Source organism: Lagenorhynchus albirostris, chromosome 10, assembly GCF_949774975.1.
Source record: "Lagenorhynchus albirostris chromosome 10, mLagAlb1.1, whole genome shotgun sequence".
Lineage (NCBI taxonomy): Eukaryota > Metazoa > Chordata > Mammalia > Artiodactyla > Delphinidae > Lagenorhynchus > Lagenorhynchus albirostris.
The window spans coordinates 2,919,567-2,938,349 of record NC_083104.1 but is presented as its reverse complement, the minus strand read 5'-3'; the positions used below and the strand labels follow the sequence as shown (position 1 = coordinate 2,938,349).

The 18,783-nt window shown below is 56.7% G+C and overlaps 1 protein-coding gene across 1 annotated transcript in view; it reads left to right on the top strand.

Annotated features, from left to right (window-relative positions):
* The window catches only part of NUP210 (nucleoporin 210), a 99,605-nt gene that overhangs the window by 19,252 nt on the left and 61,570 nt on the right, over window positions 1-18,783 (top strand). The window contains exons 5-13 of the mRNA XM_060161048.1: window positions 1,097-1,247; window positions 4,926-5,058; window positions 9,924-10,082; window positions 10,634-10,702; window positions 12,264-12,370; window positions 13,290-13,430; window positions 14,323-14,460; window positions 15,424-15,579; window positions 17,094-17,292. Of these exons, the coding sequence (XP_060017031.1) occupies window positions 1,097-1,247; window positions 4,926-5,058; window positions 9,924-10,082; window positions 10,634-10,702; window positions 12,264-12,370; window positions 13,290-13,430; window positions 14,323-14,460; window positions 15,424-15,579; window positions 17,094-17,292 (1,253 nt within the window). The remainder of the gene's footprint in view (window positions 1-1,096; window positions 1,248-4,925; window positions 5,059-9,923; window positions 10,083-10,633; window positions 10,703-12,263; window positions 12,371-13,289; window positions 13,431-14,322; window positions 14,461-15,423; window positions 15,580-17,093; window positions 17,293-18,783) is intronic.

Below are 18,783 nucleotides of genomic sequence, written 5' to 3'. Positions count from 1 at the left end.
TGTCCCAGCCTTGTGATGTCCTGCCTGTGGCCGTCATCAAGGACTGTGACCACCTGAGCACCAGCTTCCTCCTGCAGCAGATGGAGGTGTCACTGTGCCCACCTCTGAGGGTGGCAGGGTGGGCGAGCATGCTGATGGGGGTGAGAGCCCCTCTCTGGGCCCGGCACATACTAGATGTTCAGGGGATGCTGGTTACCTGCCCCGCTCGCACCACCAAGCTTGTTTCCTGCCCTGACGGCCCCCAGAGCTTCCAAGCACCCAGCATGTAAGTCGAATGCTGACCGAAGTCCAAGGTGCTAAGGGGTGCTGGAACCAGAGTGTCCTGGATTTTCATTAAATTCAGTGTGTGACACCTCGTAAAGCTGGGCAAGGAAATAAATCACTGCGTAGTATAGCGCCCAGCAGATCTTGGGGAGAATGAAAGCGTGTCCGACTGACTGCTCTCATTCGGGTGGAACTGGAGGCCTTATCTGTAAATCGCGGGCTGCTAGGGAGAGACTCAGGCTGGCCCCGCTTACCAGCCTGTGCTCTGGGGGTTCCACGCCATCCTGAATTCTCCCTCCCTTCTCCCCACAGCCTAACCCCAGGGAAGGTAGGATTCGATGTGATTCCCTATTTCTAACACTGGAGGGCGTGGTCGTTGAACCATTTCCCAGATGCAGGAGCTGGCCAAGAAAGGGGGCTGGGACTCCTGGGGAGCCCTGAAGGGCCCTGGCTGGGCCTGTGGTCCTGGGCCTGCTATCAGCTTCCGTGAGCCTCACCTTTCACGTCTGTGAGACCAAAACATTTCGACTAAGGGGGCGGTCTTCAAATTTCAGTGCCTGCCTTTTATCATAATCACATTGGGAGTTTTATAAAATGCAGATCCCCAGGCTTCGTGCAGACCAAGGGCCGGGCCGGGGCCGAGAATCTGCATGTTTCACAGGGACGCTGACAATTCTGAGGTAGGACATTCCAGGGACAGGTTTCCAGGCAGCACCGACTAGGTCAGCACCACTTGCATGGGGTCTGGCACCACGCACAGGAGCTTCGGACAGTGAGTGCGTGAGGTTCCCGGGTTCCAGGCGTCAGGTCTGACCGCACGTTCCTTTTCCAGCATCCTGACCTTTTTGGAGTCCACGTACATCCCTCCCTCCTACATCTCAGAGATGGAGAAGGCGGCCAAGCAGGGGGACACCATCCTGGTGTCCGGGATGAAGACGGGGAGCTCCAAGCTGAAGGCGCGCATCCAGGAGGCCGTGTACAAGGTGGGCGCAGGCGGGCACGTGCGCTCCGGGGCGGGATCTGGACGACTGGTTCCCTCACATGTTTAGTAGCAGAGAGGAGATGCCCTACCGGGAACGGTGTCTGGTGTGAGCCACGGCTTAGGAACAGGTGGCCGGGGCACCAGAGCCGCCACCTCTACAGTCACAAGGCATCTTCTCTCCTCAATTTCCAGGGAGGTCCGGGAGCAGTGGGGTTGGCATCAACTAGCTTATCTTCAGTGAGCTCCCCTGTCCCGCTGTAGAGACACATCCAAGCCTTTGGAACACCCAGGGTCCACCAGCCATTTCACCCTGTGCCCCACCTTCACCCCTGACACTGGTTGCCTAGTCCCACGTGTGGAGGGCTCGGACTCCGGACCCCCCCTCCCCCCATCATCTAGCCTCACCAGCACCTTCTTCTCCATCAAAGCCCCATTTTGGGAATGGAGGTGGGGCAGGGGCAGAAAGGACAGCGAGAAGTGGGTTTAGCCAAGGCCTGGTTCCTTCCTGGTTCTTGTGGGCTCAGGCCTGCCCTGCCTGGGCCTCCTTTTGAGCTGCAGACCTGGGGTCTTCCTCTTGTTTGCCTGGTTCCTGCAGCCCAAGCGGGAAGTTTGCGGTACACCTGCTGATTAATTTCTAAAGTGACAGATGAGAATTCACTCTCTTCAGCCGTTTGGCTGTAGTTTGGGAATCCTGGAGGGTTTTGGAAACGTGAGGCAGCCACATTCGGCACAGTCCTGCAGTGTGCCTGGGATTGCAGTTAGTGTTTGGGGAGTTTGTCTTCTTGTGTCCTGGGCCCCATGGAGGCACAGGACTGGGCTGGGACCGGGCTCCCGCTGAGCTGCAAAGGCGGCCTTGTCCTGCCTGTGGAAAGCACCCACCTCAGAGCCCGGCCCAAGGTGGGTGCTCTGTGTGGTGGTTTTTTCTTTTTAATGTATCAAAGGTATTATTTAACTTACTGTTTTTTTCTATTGAGGTATAGCTGACATACAACATTATAGTAGTTTCAGGTGTACAACATAATGATTCGATATTTGTATGTACTGCAAAACAATCATAATAAGTCTAGTTAACATTTGTCACTATATGTAGTTGCGGAGTATTTTTTCTTGTGATAGCAACTTTTAAGATCTATGCTGTGAGCAACTTTCAGATGTGCAGTACAGTATTGTTAATTATAGTCGGCATGCTATACAGGACATCCCAGGGCTTATTTATTTTATAACTGGAAGTTGGTACTTTTTGACCCTCTTCACCCATTTTGCCCACCCCCTTTTTGCCATCCACTACTCTGTTCTCTGTGTCTGTGAGCTTGGGTGTTTTGTTGTGTTTTAGATTCCACATGTAAGTGAGACCATATGTTATTTGTCTTTCTCTGTCCCAAAGGGGAGGATCTCAGTCAGCACCTAGATCCAGACCCAGACTGGTTAGAAGCCAGGCCCTCAGACAGCAGCTTTTTTTTTTCTAATTAATTATTTTTTTTAGATTTTAACTTATTATTTATTTATTTATTTTGGGGCCGCTGTTGGGTCTTAGTTGCAGCGCGCAGGCTTCTCTGTCGTTGTGGCGTGCGGGTTTTCTCCTCTCTAGTTGCGGCGCGCGGGCTTCTCTGTCGTTGTGGCGTGCGGGTTTTCTCCTCTCTAGTTGCGGCGCGCGGGCTTCTCTGTCGTTGTGGCGTGCGGGTTTTCTCCTCTCTAGTTGCGGCGCGCGGGCTTCTCTGTCGTTGTGGCGTGCGGGTTTTCTCCTCTCTAGTTGCGGCGCGCGGGCTTCTCTGTCGTTGTGGCGTGCGGGTTTTCTCCTCTCTAGTTGCGGCGCGCGGGCTTCTCTGTCGTTGTGGCGTGCGGGTTTTCTCCTCTCTAGTTGCGGCGCGCGGGCTTCTCTGTCGTTGTGGCGTGCGGGTTTTCTCCTCTCTAGTTGCGGCGCGCGGGCTTCTCTGTCGTTGTGGCGTGCGGGTTTTCTCCTCTCTAGTTGCGGCGCGCGGGCTTCTCTGTCGTTGTGTCTCCTCTCTAGTTGCGGCGCGCGGGCTTCTCTGTCGTTGTGGCGTGCGGGTTTTCTCTTCTCTAGTTGTGGCGTGCAGGCTTCTTGTCGTTGTGGCGTGCGGGTTTTCTCCTCTCTAGTTGTGGCGCGCGGGCTCCAGAGCACGTGGGCTCTGTACTTTGGGCACACAGGCTCTCTAGTTGAGGCTCACGGGCTTCGTTGCCCTGCGGCACGTGGGATGTTAGTTCCCTGACCGGGGATCGAACCCGCGTCCCCTGCATTGGAAGGCGGATTCTTTACCACTGGACCACCAGGGAAGTCCCCAGACAACAGCTTTTAAAGGACGCACATATGTACAGTCCTCTGGGGTTGTGAGCAGAGCCTCCCTGGCCCCCAGAGCCAGGGGATCTGGAGGTGTCTCCTGGGCAGCAGTCACAAGAATCGGGGCTCCAGACAAGGGTGCAGGCTCCCGTCTGGGAGATGCCACGAGCTGTAGTGAGGCAATGGGGGTACAAAGATAATGTCCCCAGCCTACGTTCCCCGAGAGCCCCTCTGTAGACCCTACATGAGACAGCCCTGAAGCCTGCCCTCCAGGCCAAAGCCTCTTTCCAGCAGGTAGGCCTCTTCCACCTAAGGGCTGGGGGGTGTCAGTCAGCTGTGTGTGCAGTGTCGGGGTTCGTAGCCCAAGCACTGTCTCTGATGGATGGTCCTGTGGGGCCCAGGGGCCCCCAGGGCCAGGTGATCCAGGGGCATCCCCTGGGCGGCAGCCGCAAAACCCAGGGCACCAGGTGTAAGAGCTGGGGTCCTAGACGTGTATAAGAGCCCCCCTTCTAGAGATGCCGGTGCTCTGGAGTGGGGCAGAGGGAGGGCATGAAGGTATGTCCCTCCAACCCCCAAGGCCTCAGGAAGGGTTTACTGTCAGCCCTTAGATGTGTGTTTAATTAGAAGCCGCCCCTCAGGTGCAGCTGTGATGATTAGCTAATGGGCCTCTTTCCAGAAAGATCGAGTTTCTCTGCTGTGCCCTGGGGCTGGCAGCTGATTAAGAACTCTTTCTCCGTTAGTTCCAGTCCTGCGGGACCCAAGAGCCCACGCACGGCTGGGCACCAGAGACGGGCATGGAGACACGTTCTCTGGCAGCAGCTTCCAAAGTCAGGGCACCAGAGGCGGGTATATACTCCTTTCTGTAAGAAACAGGCGCGCTCAAGTGAGGAGAGGGGCTGTGACGGTGCCCTCCCCGCCCTCGCTTCCTGAGAGCCCTCTGTGGGCCCCTCTGCGCAGGCAGATAAGCCTCTTTCTCAGAAAGCCCGGCGTGTGTCGGTCTGCTATCTGTGCAGTGCCCTAGGGGTGGTGTCCCGCCAAGAATAGTCTCTCCAATCGTCAGGCTCCTGTGGGCCGCAGGAGTACGGCCCCCAGCACGGGCCTTTGGGGCTTTTGTGGGTGGAGCCCCTGGGCCCCTAGTGGCCTCTGTATCCATAGCCATCACTCCTGACTCGGTATACTTTGGCAATGACCTCTAAATGGCTGCCTGCTGTACCACAGGGCTCCCCTGGGCTTCTGGGGTGTCCAAAGGTGCTGCCTTGTGTTCTCACCCTAACCTCCCTGTGCCCACATGAGCAGACTGAAAAGTTCTAAACACCCTTTCTCTTGCTCACACTGAGCCCTACTCCGGGCTCACCTCACCTTTCCTCTCTTCCTCGTGCTAAGAACGTCCGCCCCGCGGAGGTCAGGCTCCTGATTTTGGAGAACATCCTTCTGAACCCAGCTTACGACGTCTACCTCATGGTGGGGACATCCATCCGCTACAAGGTGCAGAAGATCAGGCAAGGAAAGATTACAGGTGGGTCACCAGCGAAGCTCGGGACTCATGGCGACGCCTCCCCTTCTTTATCGTGGTGAAATAGGCCTAACCTAAAATTTACCATTTTAACTACTTTTAAGTGTTAATTTTAGTGACGTTGATTACATTCACATTTTGTGCAACCATTACCACCATCCATTGCCAGAATTTTCTCATGTTCCCAGACTGAAACCCTGTGCCCATCAAACACTGACTCCCCATCCCCCTTCCCCAGACCCTGACAACCACCCTTGTACTTTCTGTTCTATGAATCTGACTGTCCTCGGGACCTCGTATAAGTGGAATCATGTAGTATTGGTCCTTCTGTGTCTGGCTTATTTCACTGAGCTGAATGTCCTCAAGATTCCTCCATGTTGTAGCAGGTGTCAGAATCTCCTTCCTTTTCATGGCCAAATAACATTCCATTGTCTGTATAGACCAGGTTTTAGACACTCAGCCATTGATGGATGCTCGGTTTGCTTCCGCCTCTTGGCTGTTGTAAATAGTGCTACTGTGAACATAGGTGTACAAATATCTCTTCGAGACCCTGCTTTCCATCTTTTTGGGTTTATATCCCTTTGTTTTAAGAATGTCCGAAGCCATGAGCTTCACGTTGGACTGGGTTTTGCCAGTGGGTCTGCCACTGACTGCTGGGCAGCCTTGGCAAGACACTCCTCCCTTTTGGGCCTCAGTTTCTCTCTTGGAGCCCTCAAAGCCTTTCTGCCTGTGCTGAGGGCAGAATGAATTAATGGACGTGGATTTTTTCTGGAAATTCTAAAGTGCCGTGTACATGTGATACATTTTCAGTGGTGAGTGTTCTTAATGCAGCACCAAGCCTCCTAAGAATTACTGTCGTTATCATCTTTTTGTTTAGTTTACACGCATTTCTTGGTCAGAGCACAGGTCATCTAGTGTCTCGGGTATAAGAGTGTCCCATTCTAGGCCCAAGCGCTTGGACGCATGTCTGGGCGGGTGCTTCCCCTGTTGCTGGCTGCTCTGTCTGTACTACAGGGCATCAGTTAGGAAGCGTGTCGATGCCTCAGCATCCGAGCAGCCTGGGCTTCGTCCATAGTTGGGTCTGAAAGTCTGAGGGCAGTGGGTCTGGTCAGTCATTACTGTGTGGCAGGGCGCTGCAGCCCTGGGGAGGCCTCAGAACCGAGGACAGGCCCCGAGGCCTGGTTCTCTCCCACACGGGGTGCCCTGCTGAAGGGCATAGACTGGGGGTTCCAAGTGTCTCCGTGTGCTGGGCGTGCAGCGTCCCGCTCTTTAGCCCCTGTCACCATGCAGGCGGGCTGTGTACGTAGCTGGGCTGGGGGTCCTGGCCAGAGCCTGGCGTGCACCGGAGACTTTAGGGATGCAGAGTCTAAAAGCAAAGGGACGAACCTGGGTGTGGCTTTCTGAGACCCTTAAAGGGGAGATGGCTCAGCGGTGGAGTTCTCAGGACCCTGCCCCTGCGTCCTCAGGAGGAACGCAGTGGAGATAAGTTGAAAGACCAGAGGGCACCCACAGGGGCTTCTCAGAAATACCGTCTCCACCAGAGAGTGGAGATACTGTCTTGAACACATTGTGGCTTGATGGAGACAGTCTGGAACATCTGACCGTCATGAGAGTTTCCTAGGTGTTGTGCTTTTCACATTATGACTCAGCGACTCTGTGAGGTGGGTTGCATTAATACCCTGTTTTACGGACGAAGAAACCAAGGCACAGAATGCCTGATAGTCACAAAGCTGTCAGGTCCTTGGCCTTAATCAGTCCTGCAGGGTCATGTGGTGCTGGGCCCCAGAGGAGCACAGGAAAGGCTTTCTGTTCTCCCAGGGCAGGGCCGGTGGCCCGTTTGTGAGGGCCGATGACGGTGGGGAGCTGTGCCCCCACCAGGGAGGTTAGAGGGGATTTAATAAAGAGGGATTCTGAGCTTACCCTTTGGTGCATGGCCCAGATGGACAGCACATCCCAAGACACCCAGAGAACTTTGGGGTTTGCTCACTGACCTACGGTAGAAGTCAAAGAATGGGGCACATGAAAGATACCCCCGGACAGGAAGTAGTTAAGCTGCCTCTCTTGCATCTGTGTGGTAATGAGATGGAAAGCGCCTCCAGAAATAAGCACACCTACGTGACTCATGGTAACGGGTGCCACAGGGCTGGAGTGGGTTCCAGACAGATGCTCTAGGGGAACAGATGGGGGAGGAGCCTGCAAAGGTCCACCGGGAACAAGACATTGGGTGGAAGCTCACTGTCCATTTGTTTTGATGGGTTGTGTTGTTTTGTTTTGTTTTTTAATTGAGATACAGTTGCCATCACTGTCATTTTTAACTGGCTGCTAGACAGGAAAGTCAGGGCATGACACCATTACAGGGAACATGAATTTTGGCAAGCCCCTGTCTTGCACGGCATCCCGCATAAGGTTCAGAGAATTACAGGTGAGAGGGCAGTTACCCCAAATTAGTTCTTCACATTTTCTTTCAGTCTTTCTTCCTTAAACATGTAATGTTCCTTCTTGCCTTCCATATTTTTACTTCCCGACGTCTGCCTTCTGTTAAGTAGGGGCTTCCTTTCTCTCGGGCCCGTTTACGGAGCCCCTACTCTGTACTGCGGGCACTGCTGGGGGGCTGCAGTGGTCAGGGGGCTGCCCGGGTTCCTCCCGCCTGGAGCTCCAGTGATGACCTGCAGACACCCCCGCCAGTGGGGCAGGCGAGGGAAGAGAGGGGCCTGGAGGAGGGGTGTCTGTGAGGCCATGGGCAGCGTTCCCAGCACAGAGAGGGGGCACAGCCTTCTCCCCTTGCTGCTCGCTGCCTGGTGCCGGTGCTGTAGATGTGCCCGGCCCAGTAACCAACCTATTAGACCAAACAAGATGTGGGGAGGACGAGCTGGCTGAGGGAGTCGATGTCTGAAAAGAACTCGGGTGACGGGAATGCTGGAAATTACTGGGATAAATTGTGCTGAGGTTGGAAAAAGGACGGGTGTGGGACAGGGGTTCCTGCGTCCAAGCCTCAGCTGGTAAAGGGCCCATCGCACCCTGAGCCGTGGCCTCCCAGGGCGAGTGCATGCTGGGCTGCCTGATGGGCTGGGCTTGGAGACAGGGCAGTGGGCTCCTTGTCATTCTGGGCTCGGACCCTCCGCCCCCGGAGCTCCATGGTCCTCCCCGGACCCTGCATGGGGTGGGAGTGGGGGTTCTGACAATCAGAAGCACATCTGGGGGGTCAGCCAGGGTCGGGAGGGGTCAGAGACCGGGTCTCCTAGGAGAACGTGGGCCTCCTGGCCATGGAAGGGCAGCCTACAGGATGACCCGTTACCCTCAGCGGGTGATAGCAGGGCTGGATTGGGGCCCCAGGAGCAGCCTTCCTCTGCCTGTGGACAGACGGGGACCTTTCACATCCACAAAGGCTTCCTTGTTCAGTGCCTCTGAGAAGTAGTGAGGTCCTGCAATTCAAGAGGTGTTGAAGGGCTTCCCTGGTGGCGCAGGGGTTGAGAGTCCGCCTGCCGATGCAGGGGACACGGGTTCGTGCCCCGGTCCGGGTAGATCCCACATGCCGCGGAGCGGCTGGGCCCGTGAGCCATGGCCGCTGAGCCTGCGCGTCCGGAGCCTGTGCTCCGCAACAGGAAAGGCCACAATGGTGAGAGGCCCACGTACCGCAAAAAACAAAAAAGAGGTGTTGAAGGGGTCCGCCAGACAGGCCCTTCTCTTATCGTCTTCGGGCTTTGTAAATAGGGCTACATCACGTGGTGCAAGGTGCGTCCAGAGTCGGTCTGTTTATTTCCTGAAAGGGCCTTTTTCATTTGCAGAATGTTACACAAGGGAGGACACTAGTGCTTCCTGCAGCAGCACCGAGTAATGCTGCTCTCTGAGCAGTGGCGTTACCTTATTATTTTATTATGACGTGTGTCCTTGATGCACTGCTGCTGTGTTCTGATCACTGGGTACGTCGTCTACAAGAGTCTCAACCCAGCATGGCTGGGCTTCCCCATTAGAGACCAGGAAGTGGGTTGTGTGGACTGGAAGGGCTTCTCAGTTCCAGCAAGTGCCTGTGGAAATGCAGAGTGCTGGCTGCCCCCCAACACCCCTCGTCCCCCATCCCCCGAGTTTGGTTCAGCAGGTCTGGCATGGGGCCAGTTATTTGCAGTTTCCCAGGTGATGCTGGTGGCCCAGGGAACACACTTTGAGAACCCTCTGTTCCAGGGCACATTCTTGGGGACTTACTGGAACACACAACAGATACCCTGGGACAAGAGGTGGGCAAGTTGCCCCCCTTTCAGAATGCCTGGGAGTTTTGAAGGATGTTCTAGCTGAAACTCCTCCAGGATCCTTGTCCTGGGCGCCTCCCATGGCAGTCCCTGCCTGGGACCCCAGTGGTGAGCAGGGAAGCTGCCTGTGGTCCCTGCATCCTGTCCCTGTCTCATGCAAGAGGGCTGGAACGGGGCCACCTATGCAGGCACAGCGAGTGGGTTATTTGGAAACCCCCAAAGGACGCCTAGGTCCAGTGAGCCCCACCCTGGGCCCCTCGATGCAGAAGCCGACCTCACTTGCTTCCGTGATGAACAGGAAACGGTCTGATGTCGGTATCCGGCCAGCAGCTGGCAGTTTGAGTCACAGGCTGCGCTTAATTTTAAAAAAGAAAGGTGCTCATGGCATCCACAAAAAATTGATTGCCTCTGAAAATTCATGGAGAGTGTCAGCTTTGTCCACAGCCATGGAGAATAATATTAAAATTTAAAGCACTGAAAAAAAATGAAGCGAAAAAATCAAGCAGCTGTACTGACAGCAGGGTCCAGGGATTGGGATGGGGGAAGGAGGCGACACTGACTTTTAACATTTCCTGTTTTTGCTCTCTCTCCCCTCTCTGTTCTGCTTTGTTTCTGGGTGACCAGAACTCTCAATGCCCTCCGATCAGTACGAGCTACAGCTTCAGAACAACGTCTGGGGCCCCGAGGGAGACCCGGGCCGGCCCGTGGCGGTCTTGGCCCAGGACACATCGTTGGTCACCGCAGTGCAGCTGGGACAGAGCAACCTGGTCCTCGGCCACAGGAGTATCCTTTTCCCGGGCAGTGCGCACGCATCTGCGTGTCTTGCACAGGAGATGTGCTGTTTGGAAGTCAAGTCACTTTTCTCCCTGAAAGCTTGGCGAGGCTAAAAATAGCCCCGTTTTCCCTCAAGGTCTGAAAATCAGAAAGGACCAAAATCTCACCCCAGCTGAGCGGAATCGCTCACTTCTGGGGAGACTTGCTTTAGAGGTTTTGAGGTGAGGGGTGGTGGCCGGAGAGGAGCCCCAACCCCGCCTCCGGAACCTTCTCTGGTCTTATCTGAGGGGCCTGGCCGAGGCTGTTTCCGTGTGGGTTGTCATGTGTCCCCAACTTGTTTGCATGCCCCGGGTGGTCTCCAGGGTCCTTGCAGAGGTCCCCCTTTTGGAGTGGAGGAAGTGCCCTGTGGCCGCTGAGTCTGGAAACGGCCTGTGCTGTGCGTGGCCTCAGGCCGGGACCTTCCCATCCCCTCTTCTCACGTGATGTTGATGATAACGAAGCTGTGGGAGCCAAACCGACGCCTGCCAGCTGGTTTATTTGTTCCTTAATTCAGAATCCAGGTATCCGCATGCAGGGCGCTTCCCGGTTACCCAATAGCACCATCTACGTGGTGGAACCCGGGTACCTGGGTGAGTGGGCATCCTGGGTCGTTTGTGATCACAGGAGCTAAAAAGTCACATAAAAGTAACAGCCCCCCAGGAAATGCTTCACTCTGGCCAGCTCTGCCAGCGGGGAGGCCGGGGACATCAGTGCCACCCTGCCCTTTCTGGGGCTGCCCCCCCCAGCCCTTCCCCTGTCTGTGCACAGAAGAAGCAGAGGGTAGACCAAGGTCGGCTGGTGGCCAGCTCTGCAGGGAGAGAAACAGGATAGGGTAGAGTGGGGGAGGGCTGTGTCTTCTGGTTTTATACCAGGGCTCTGCCCAGACCTCACCATGGCTATGGACGTTTGGAAGATGCCTTGGTGGAAGAGAGGGCGAGGCTTGAGGCCGAGACAGGAGGGGAGGAGTCCACAGCCCAGGAGGACCCGGACGGGCACAGCCAGGGCCCAGGAGCTGCTGTAGAGACGACCCCTGGAAAGATGTCTGGACACACGTGTTACCTGGGCCTGAGCCGCCTCTCCTGTTGGGCGCCCTGAGGTGGTTCGGGTGAGAGAGCTGTTGGCTGATGCCCAGCAGCCCCCTGGTCCTCTTGTTGGCTGCTGAGTGAGGCTGCTGTTGGGTGAGACCCACGCTGACATGTAGTGACCTCGGGCAGGGTGGCCCTGTGTGTCTTGGGAGCGCTGTCTGCTCAGAACCCTTGGTACCTTCCGTCTGTCTGGCACGTGCGGGGCACTGGAGTCTGGAGGAGGGAAGTGGGGGCCTTGTGCTTGGTTTTGCAGGGAGAGACCACTGCAAACAGATGGTGACAGGACAGTGGTAAAGAGTTAGTAAACGTGAGTGCAGCGGAAGGGCTTCTGGGAGATGGTGCTCGAGGCAGGCGTTTTCTCAGAAGCTGCTCTTGTCTGGGTTTGCTATCCTGGCAGAGGCACAGCTCAGGCGATGGTGTGGAGGTGGGCAGCACGTGGCGTTGCAGGGGTCAGCCAGCAGCTGGCGGCATCGTGTGTGGGAACAGAGCTGGAGGCCTGGGAGGGCAGGGCCGGCTCACAGGGAGAGCGCTCAGAGTGTAGACCTACAGTGGATTCAGGGTGTAGACTCTGGATTCAGCGTGTGTGCCTACTGTGGATTCAGAGTGTAGACTCAGAGTGGATTCAGGGTGTAGACCTACTGTGCACTCAGAGCGTAGACCTACTGTGAGTTCAGAGTGCAGACTCACTGTGGATTCAGAGCATAGATCTACTATAGATTCAGAGCACAGACTCACAGTGGACTCAGAGTGTAGACCTACTGTGGATTCAGAGTGTTGTCTCACTGTGGGTCAGAGCCACCGTGGATAGGGTCAAGTGTGAATGGGCCCTGGGGCAGCCGGTGGGGAATGTTTGGTCCTGGTGCATCTGAGGTCAGCTCAGGTTCTGAGGGCTCAGGCCTGATATGGGCATTAGATCTCACCGTCACGCACAGCTGGTTCCTCCCCGGAGGAGTGCAGAGGAGCGGCCTTGGGGCCTCGGTGCTGACCAGGCCGAGTGCCATCCTCTCCCTCAGCCACAGGCCCCCGTGGCTTCAGCGCTGAGGCTCTGTGCCTGCCTGTTTTGTAGGGTTCACAGTCTACCCTGGTGGCAGGTGGGTGCTCGAGACCGGCCGCCTGTACGAAATCACCGTCGAAGTGCTTGACAAGTCCGGCAACAAGGTCTACCTGTCGGATGTGAGTCCCCCTTCGGGCCTGATGGGGTTGGGGGGTGGGGTGCCTCTCCTGGAGCAGCTGCCCAATGAGCAGCCCCCAAACACAGGGGGCCCTGAGCAGGCAGGCTGGGTTGCGGTGCTTCCTAGCGGTGCGGCTGGGTCCATGGAAGACAGTGTCGTGGGACCCCTCGGGCGTCTCAAGAGCCTGTCAGCCTGTGCGTCTGCACCAGGGGCCCCGCTTCCTACAGGGCTGGAGCTGGGAGAGGAGGCCCCTGGCAGCAGGGTCACAAAGGCAGTGCCGTGGAGGTAGCGTCTGCCCGCTGCCCTCCTGCCCCTCCTCATTAGCCCGGGGACCTCACAGCACTGCAGAGCCTCAGGGCCAGGAATACCTGCAACCTGTCCGGAAGGCCCCTTGACTGAGGCCAAGCTCAGTAGCTTCCTGCCTCTGGAAAGAGCATCACAAATGGGCAGGTGGGAAGAAGTCTCGGCCGTGTTTGGTCCTTTGTGAGAAATTCCCAGGATCATGAGAATCTCTGGATCTTCCTCGTGGGGTCTGAGGTTTCGAGGAGGGGGCGAGATTCCCCTTCAGCCTCTCTGCCGAAGCCACTGCCTTCCTTGTGTTACTAGACAAAGACTCGGTCGATCACCATTTTGTGTGAAATTAGCTCTAAGGGCTTTTGACGTCCTTTTCTGTATTTGGTGGTTTCCTTGTTGGGACCGCAGGGTCTGAGAGCCAACAGTAGCCTTCGGGCTTGGAGCGCCAGGTCCTCGGGTCACGAGGGGAGGGCAGCCTGGGAGGGGTCAGAGGTCAGAGGCCAGAACACTCAGAGCTCAGATCCAGGGCCTGGCTGCTGTTTTGAGGCCACACGGCTTCTTTCCTGCGTCCCACCGTCCCTGAGTTGTCCTGGAAGCTCCTCTCACCTTCGTGCCTTACCTTCCAGAACATCCACATCGAAACCACGCTCCCTGCGGAGTTCTTTGAGGTTCTGGCTTCTTCCCAGAACGGGTCGTACCATCACGTCAGGGCGACAAAGAGGGGCCAGACGGCCATCGAGGCCGCCCTCACCTCCGTGGTGGACCAGGCAAGTTGGCGCCTCCCTCGGCCCCCCCAGCCCCCCCGGGACCTTCGCAGACGGAAATGTCAAACCAGGCTGGACATGAGCCCGGGGGAGTCGGGACCCCAAGTGTGCACTGCTGTCGTGGGCACCACGGGGGTCCCTCCTGCTCTGGGCTCACAGTGGTGTCTGGGGGTGGGGGGTTTGGCCTTTGCCTGTCCCCTGTCCCTGTGCTGGGCCAGAGCCCCTCTCCCTCTGCCCTTTGCTGGCCCCTGTAAAAGTGAGCCTGCACCTCTGGGCCTGGGGGTGGAATCCCTCGCCGGGAGCAGTGTCGGGCCCGTGTGTCCAGCCATGCACTGACCAGGACCCACGAGCATCTCTTTGGCTGTTTTGGGTGCTCGGATTCTTCAAAGTTTTAAAATTTCCCCCTGTATTTAAAAGGCCAGTCGGTTTCGGTGGGAGCAGATTTTACTGACTGGAAGCTTGGCGTGGGTGTTCTTATCTTCCTACCCCACACAAACCTCTCCCGGACCTGGCAGCGGCAGAAACGGCCTGTGAACCAGGCAGAGATTCCTACCAAAGGGAGACTCCTACCGCTTCTGTTCTGGAGGATTTGGGCGAGTTGCTGTCACGCCCCATGACTAGATTTCCCCATCCGTAAACTGGGGATAACCACGTCCATCCCGTCAGGGGTGCTGTGAAGAGGCAGTCAGGCAACATTTATTTGAATGGCTGTTGCAGAGCCACCAAAAGCCGTCTCCATGGAGATGGAGAAGGCCGCAGGGTACCTGGCATCTTCCTTGCCACTCCCCCACAACTGAAAAATCTACCTGGGGACCAGTCCCCAGGGAGGGGCGGGGGCCTGCTTGAGTGCTGACCTGGTTGTCATGGTGGCATACGGCACCCTCCCCCCCTGCAGGATGGAGGTGTCCACACGTTGCGGGTGCCTGTGTGGAACCAGCAGGAGGTGGAAATCCATGTCCCCATCACCCTCTATCCAAGCATCTTGACGTTTCCCTGGCAACCAAAGACGGGCGCCTATCAGTACACGATAAAGGTAACCGTGAGACCCCATCTGGGTGCATTCCTTTGGGTGTCTCCATGGGGTTGGGGTTTTACGTCCATTCTGTTTCTACTATAATTACCTTCTGGTGGTCAGGAGAGAATTCAAAATCAGAGTCTTTATGCTTTCTGTATTGTCTGAGGTTTCTATCACAGCAGTGTATTTTGGTAATTAGGAAAAAACCTTGAATAATAGTAAAGAAAGCATGATAAAGAAAGTCCTGAGCGTGGATTTAACTTCCACACATTTCTTTTTGTAAAAAATTTTTGTTTTCCGGAAACAGTGTAAAGATCTTTAGAGAAAAATTTGGAATTCGAGGGGAAGGCGTCTCCAACTCTGTCACATCTAAGGTGTTCTTGGTCTTTGTTGTTCACGTGCCCACCTGGCGTTAGCGCCAGGGCCCAACGCCCGTCGGGGCTACAGCCCATGTGGCCTACCCCGTCCCATCAGTTTTTGCTGTCTCACGGCAGTGAGGACAGGTGTCCTGTGTGGGTACTGGGACCCACTGCCTCTTCACTCAGGTGTGTCACCTTCTTGGCCCCTCTAGGGTCCTGGGATGGTGGCCCCTGGTCTGGAAGCCTCTGGACTGTCCTTGACTTCACAGCAGATGACTCGAAGCGGGCAGGGGTCTATGTCAGGAGTGGGCTGGGAAGCCGAGTCCCGCACGCGGCTCTGGGGCGCGGGTCTTCCCATTCCAGCCTGAGCTCGGGAGGTGCCCCTGGGTCCTGGGGCCACCGTCATGGGCATTTGCATACGCGCGTGTAAGCCACAAGGTCCCCAGAATATGAGGACCAGAAAGAGACAGGGTGGGGAGAGCGAGGGGCAGAGGCAGTGCCAGCCAGACGTTGGCTGATGCCACATGTCACCACGTGGTGGCGCGATGCCGACTGTGTGAGAGAGAGAGAGGGACCAAGGGACGGGCAGGTGGGCTGACCTGATGATGGTTTCCCTCCCCAGGCCCACGGTGGGAGTGGGAACTTCAGCTGGTCTTCCTCAAGCTCTGTGGTTGCCACGGTCACCGTCAAGGGCGTGATGACCACAGGCAGTGACACTGGACTCAGTGTGATCCAGGCACATGATGTGCAGAACCCGCTACATTTCGGTGAGATGAAGGTAAGACCTTGGGCCAGGTCGGCCGCGGGGAGGCTCGGGCGGTGGTGGTCTGCAGCCACCGTCTTAACCAGCCTCGGGCTTAATTCAGAAACACCCTTTCGCCCTCGGTCTTGCACTTGGCTTTGGTGGTGATGGTGAGGGCATCCGGTGTCAGGTCCAGCCCTGCCCCTGAGCTCATGGCCAATTTAGGGACATGGTCGTCCCATCCCACACCAGGCAGGGATGGAACCAGCCGGGTTTCTGGAAGGGAGACCAGAGGACACAGAGACACGAGGTATTCAAAGGAGTCATTCTAGAAGATACCCCCAACCTGAAAGCTATGAATCTCCAAGTTGGAAGGGCCACTGGGCGTTGGGTTGTAAATTCACAGTGAAGGGAAAGCTCCCAGACTCCAAGAGACTGGCCCCATTCCTTTCCTCTGACTCCTGTTCAGGTCCAAGTCGGGAGTCCCTGCACGGGGCCCCTACACCTGGTGTTCGTCCCAAGTGACGTGGGACCAACTCAGCAAAGGCCGAAGGTGGGAGTGGCCACCTGCAGCCGAGCCTCTGCCAGCCCCACCTGGTGGCCTCCGGACCCCAACTCTTTCCTGACCGACTGACCCTGATCTCAGCCTGTTTTATTACCTCATTTAGGGCTGACATGAAAGCTCCACATGCAGCGCGTCCTTCCCCAACCTTCTCCTACACTGTTTGGGACATTGACGTACAGGCTTTTCTCCTCTTTTTATTTCGATCCACACGCACCTACCTGAAGATCCATGTAACTCGTGTAAGGAGGATTGTAACTGAGACCCCTTAACTGCAGCACGATTGTCAAGTATTTGGATAATCTGTGACCAGGTTGCCCCCTCCCTGGCCCCCAAGCTTCTTTATCGCAGTAAATGTGCCCCTCTCACCTGGCTGCTCAGCCCAGAGCCTGAGGACAGTTCCTGAGCATGTGTAGTGGTCAGAACCTGGCTTCCAGGGCCGCCACCTGGTTCGGACACCACCGTGCTCCAGCCGGGCAGGCTCTTAACCTCCCGTGCCAGGTTCCTCATCAGGCAGACAGGTTGATAATAGAACCTTCTTAACAAGGAAGCTGAGAGGATGGGATGAGTTCATTCTGTTCTTGGAACAGAGCCTGGCGTGTGAAAAGTTTGTGTGGTGTAAGTCTTAGTGTTGTTGTTGGTGATGCCCCTCTCACCCTGCACACTCACCTTCTTCATGTTCATCCAATGTGCTGAGCCGTATGTGCCTCAGGACCTTTGCACGGACCGTCTCGTCTTCCCAGACCTTTGTCTGGCTGCCTCTGACATGGCTCCCAGGTCTGAGCTTCTACAGCACCCTCCCAGGGAGGCCTTCCCTGACGGCTCTGTCCTGAAGGTCTCCCTGCCCCCAGTACACACCATCGTGTCCCCCAAGCTCAGGCTTCTCCCCGATGGGTCCTCAGTGCTCATACACAGGGTCTCAGGAAAGCTGAGCAGCGGCTCTTCCTCCTCCGAGGAGCCTGCCAACCATGCACGCCCTGTCCTCCAGGTGTACGTGATTGAGCCCAGCGGCATGGAGTTCGCCCCGTGCCCCGTGGAGGCCAGCATGGGCCAGAGCCTGGAGCTGCCCCTGAGGATCCACGGCCTCATGCCCGGTGGGGCTGACGAGGTGGTCACGCTGAGCGACTGCTCCCACTTCGACTTGGCGGTGGAGATGGAGAACCAGGGCGTGTTCCAGCCGCTCCCAGGTAAAGCAGCGCTGTGAGCGGCTGCCGGACGGCAGGGTCGGGGCTGACAGCCTGGGTTCTCAGCGTGGGCTGCCCCAGATTCCTAATTCAGGGGCTGAACCAGCAGCAAGGTCATAGCCTGAGGAATGGCATTTGTCCCCTTGTCCACCATCAGCAGTGGTCTGGTCTGGATCTTACTGCCATGTGGTTGCATGTCACTCGGCTTTCTGAGCCTCAGTTTCCACATCTCTAAAACGGGTGTCATCCGAAGTAGAGGCGCATGTCACCATGCCCGTCGCGGTGCCTGGAATGTGACAGGTGCTCAGGATACACTCTCAATAGGGGTTCTGACGGGTTACAGAACTATAACACCTTAGTGACTGCACGGTCCATCCCTCCAGGGCCATCGAAGCCAAGCACCCCCTGCAGGGCTGGGCAGTGATATCGGTGGTGATGGTGGCAGCTCTGCTCAGCCACCGTCTTATAGGGTGTCAACCCTTCCGGGCGTGGTGTGTGCACTTGGCGTGCGTGACCTCACCAGGCGTCACAGCCACCGTGGGAGGAGGGGCTGTGGTTGGGTCACGTGTCAGACGAAGAGACTGAGGCTGCGTCGCGCTGCCCAAGGTCCCGTGAGGTTCCCGGGACACAAGGGATATGGAGCTGGGTGTGTCTGACACTGACCCTGGATCCTTAGTCCCCCGGGAAGCAGGGCCTCCCAGGGGAGTCAACCCAGGGAGTGCCCTCCGATTGCAGATGACGAAAACCAAGGACTGATGGGGAGTACGCTCTGGGCAGGGTTAGAGTGGGCGGGGAGCAGCGTTCGCAGGCACACCCGTGGGGTGTGTGTGCAGACAGTGGCCTGGCGTGGCGGAACCTGTCGAATCCGGAATCACGGGGGGCTTGGGGGGGCGTGGACCTCAGGGGCCAGAAGTGGGGGCCACCGCTGGTTTTGGAGCAGAGGAGTGACCACGTGATGCTGGCAGAGTTCAGGAAGCTTGACAGCAGAGGTGTTTGTAGGCTCGCCTGTGGGACCGAGCGGCTTTCCACGCCGCCACCGTGGTCGTCGGCACTCACAGAGCCGTTTGAGCGTGAAGCTGCTTGGACGTCACAGAACGTCCCTGGACATCATCGCATTCACATCCTTCCCTGGAGGTGCTGCTGCATCCTCTCTGACTGTCCAGGAGAAACTGGGCCTTATGGACTGTGTCCCCAGTGAGGCCACTGTTTAGGGTGGAAGCAAACATCAGTGTGGGAGAGAGAGGCCCACCAATGGCAGGAGAGGAGCCTGCTGCTTGCACCGGCCCCCACGCGCGTCCTGGAGGGGCGTCCACAGGCTGCAGCCAGGAGGTCCCCGGAATAAAGGATAGTGGACAGGGTTTGGGTTCCACAGTCCTAGGTCCCAGCTCTGCATTTGTCAGAATTCCTGGCGTGCTCTGCTCCAGCTCTGTGCGTTTCACCTGTGTAAATTTGACCTTAAGAGAAAAAGAACCCTAAAGAAATACTGACCTGCAG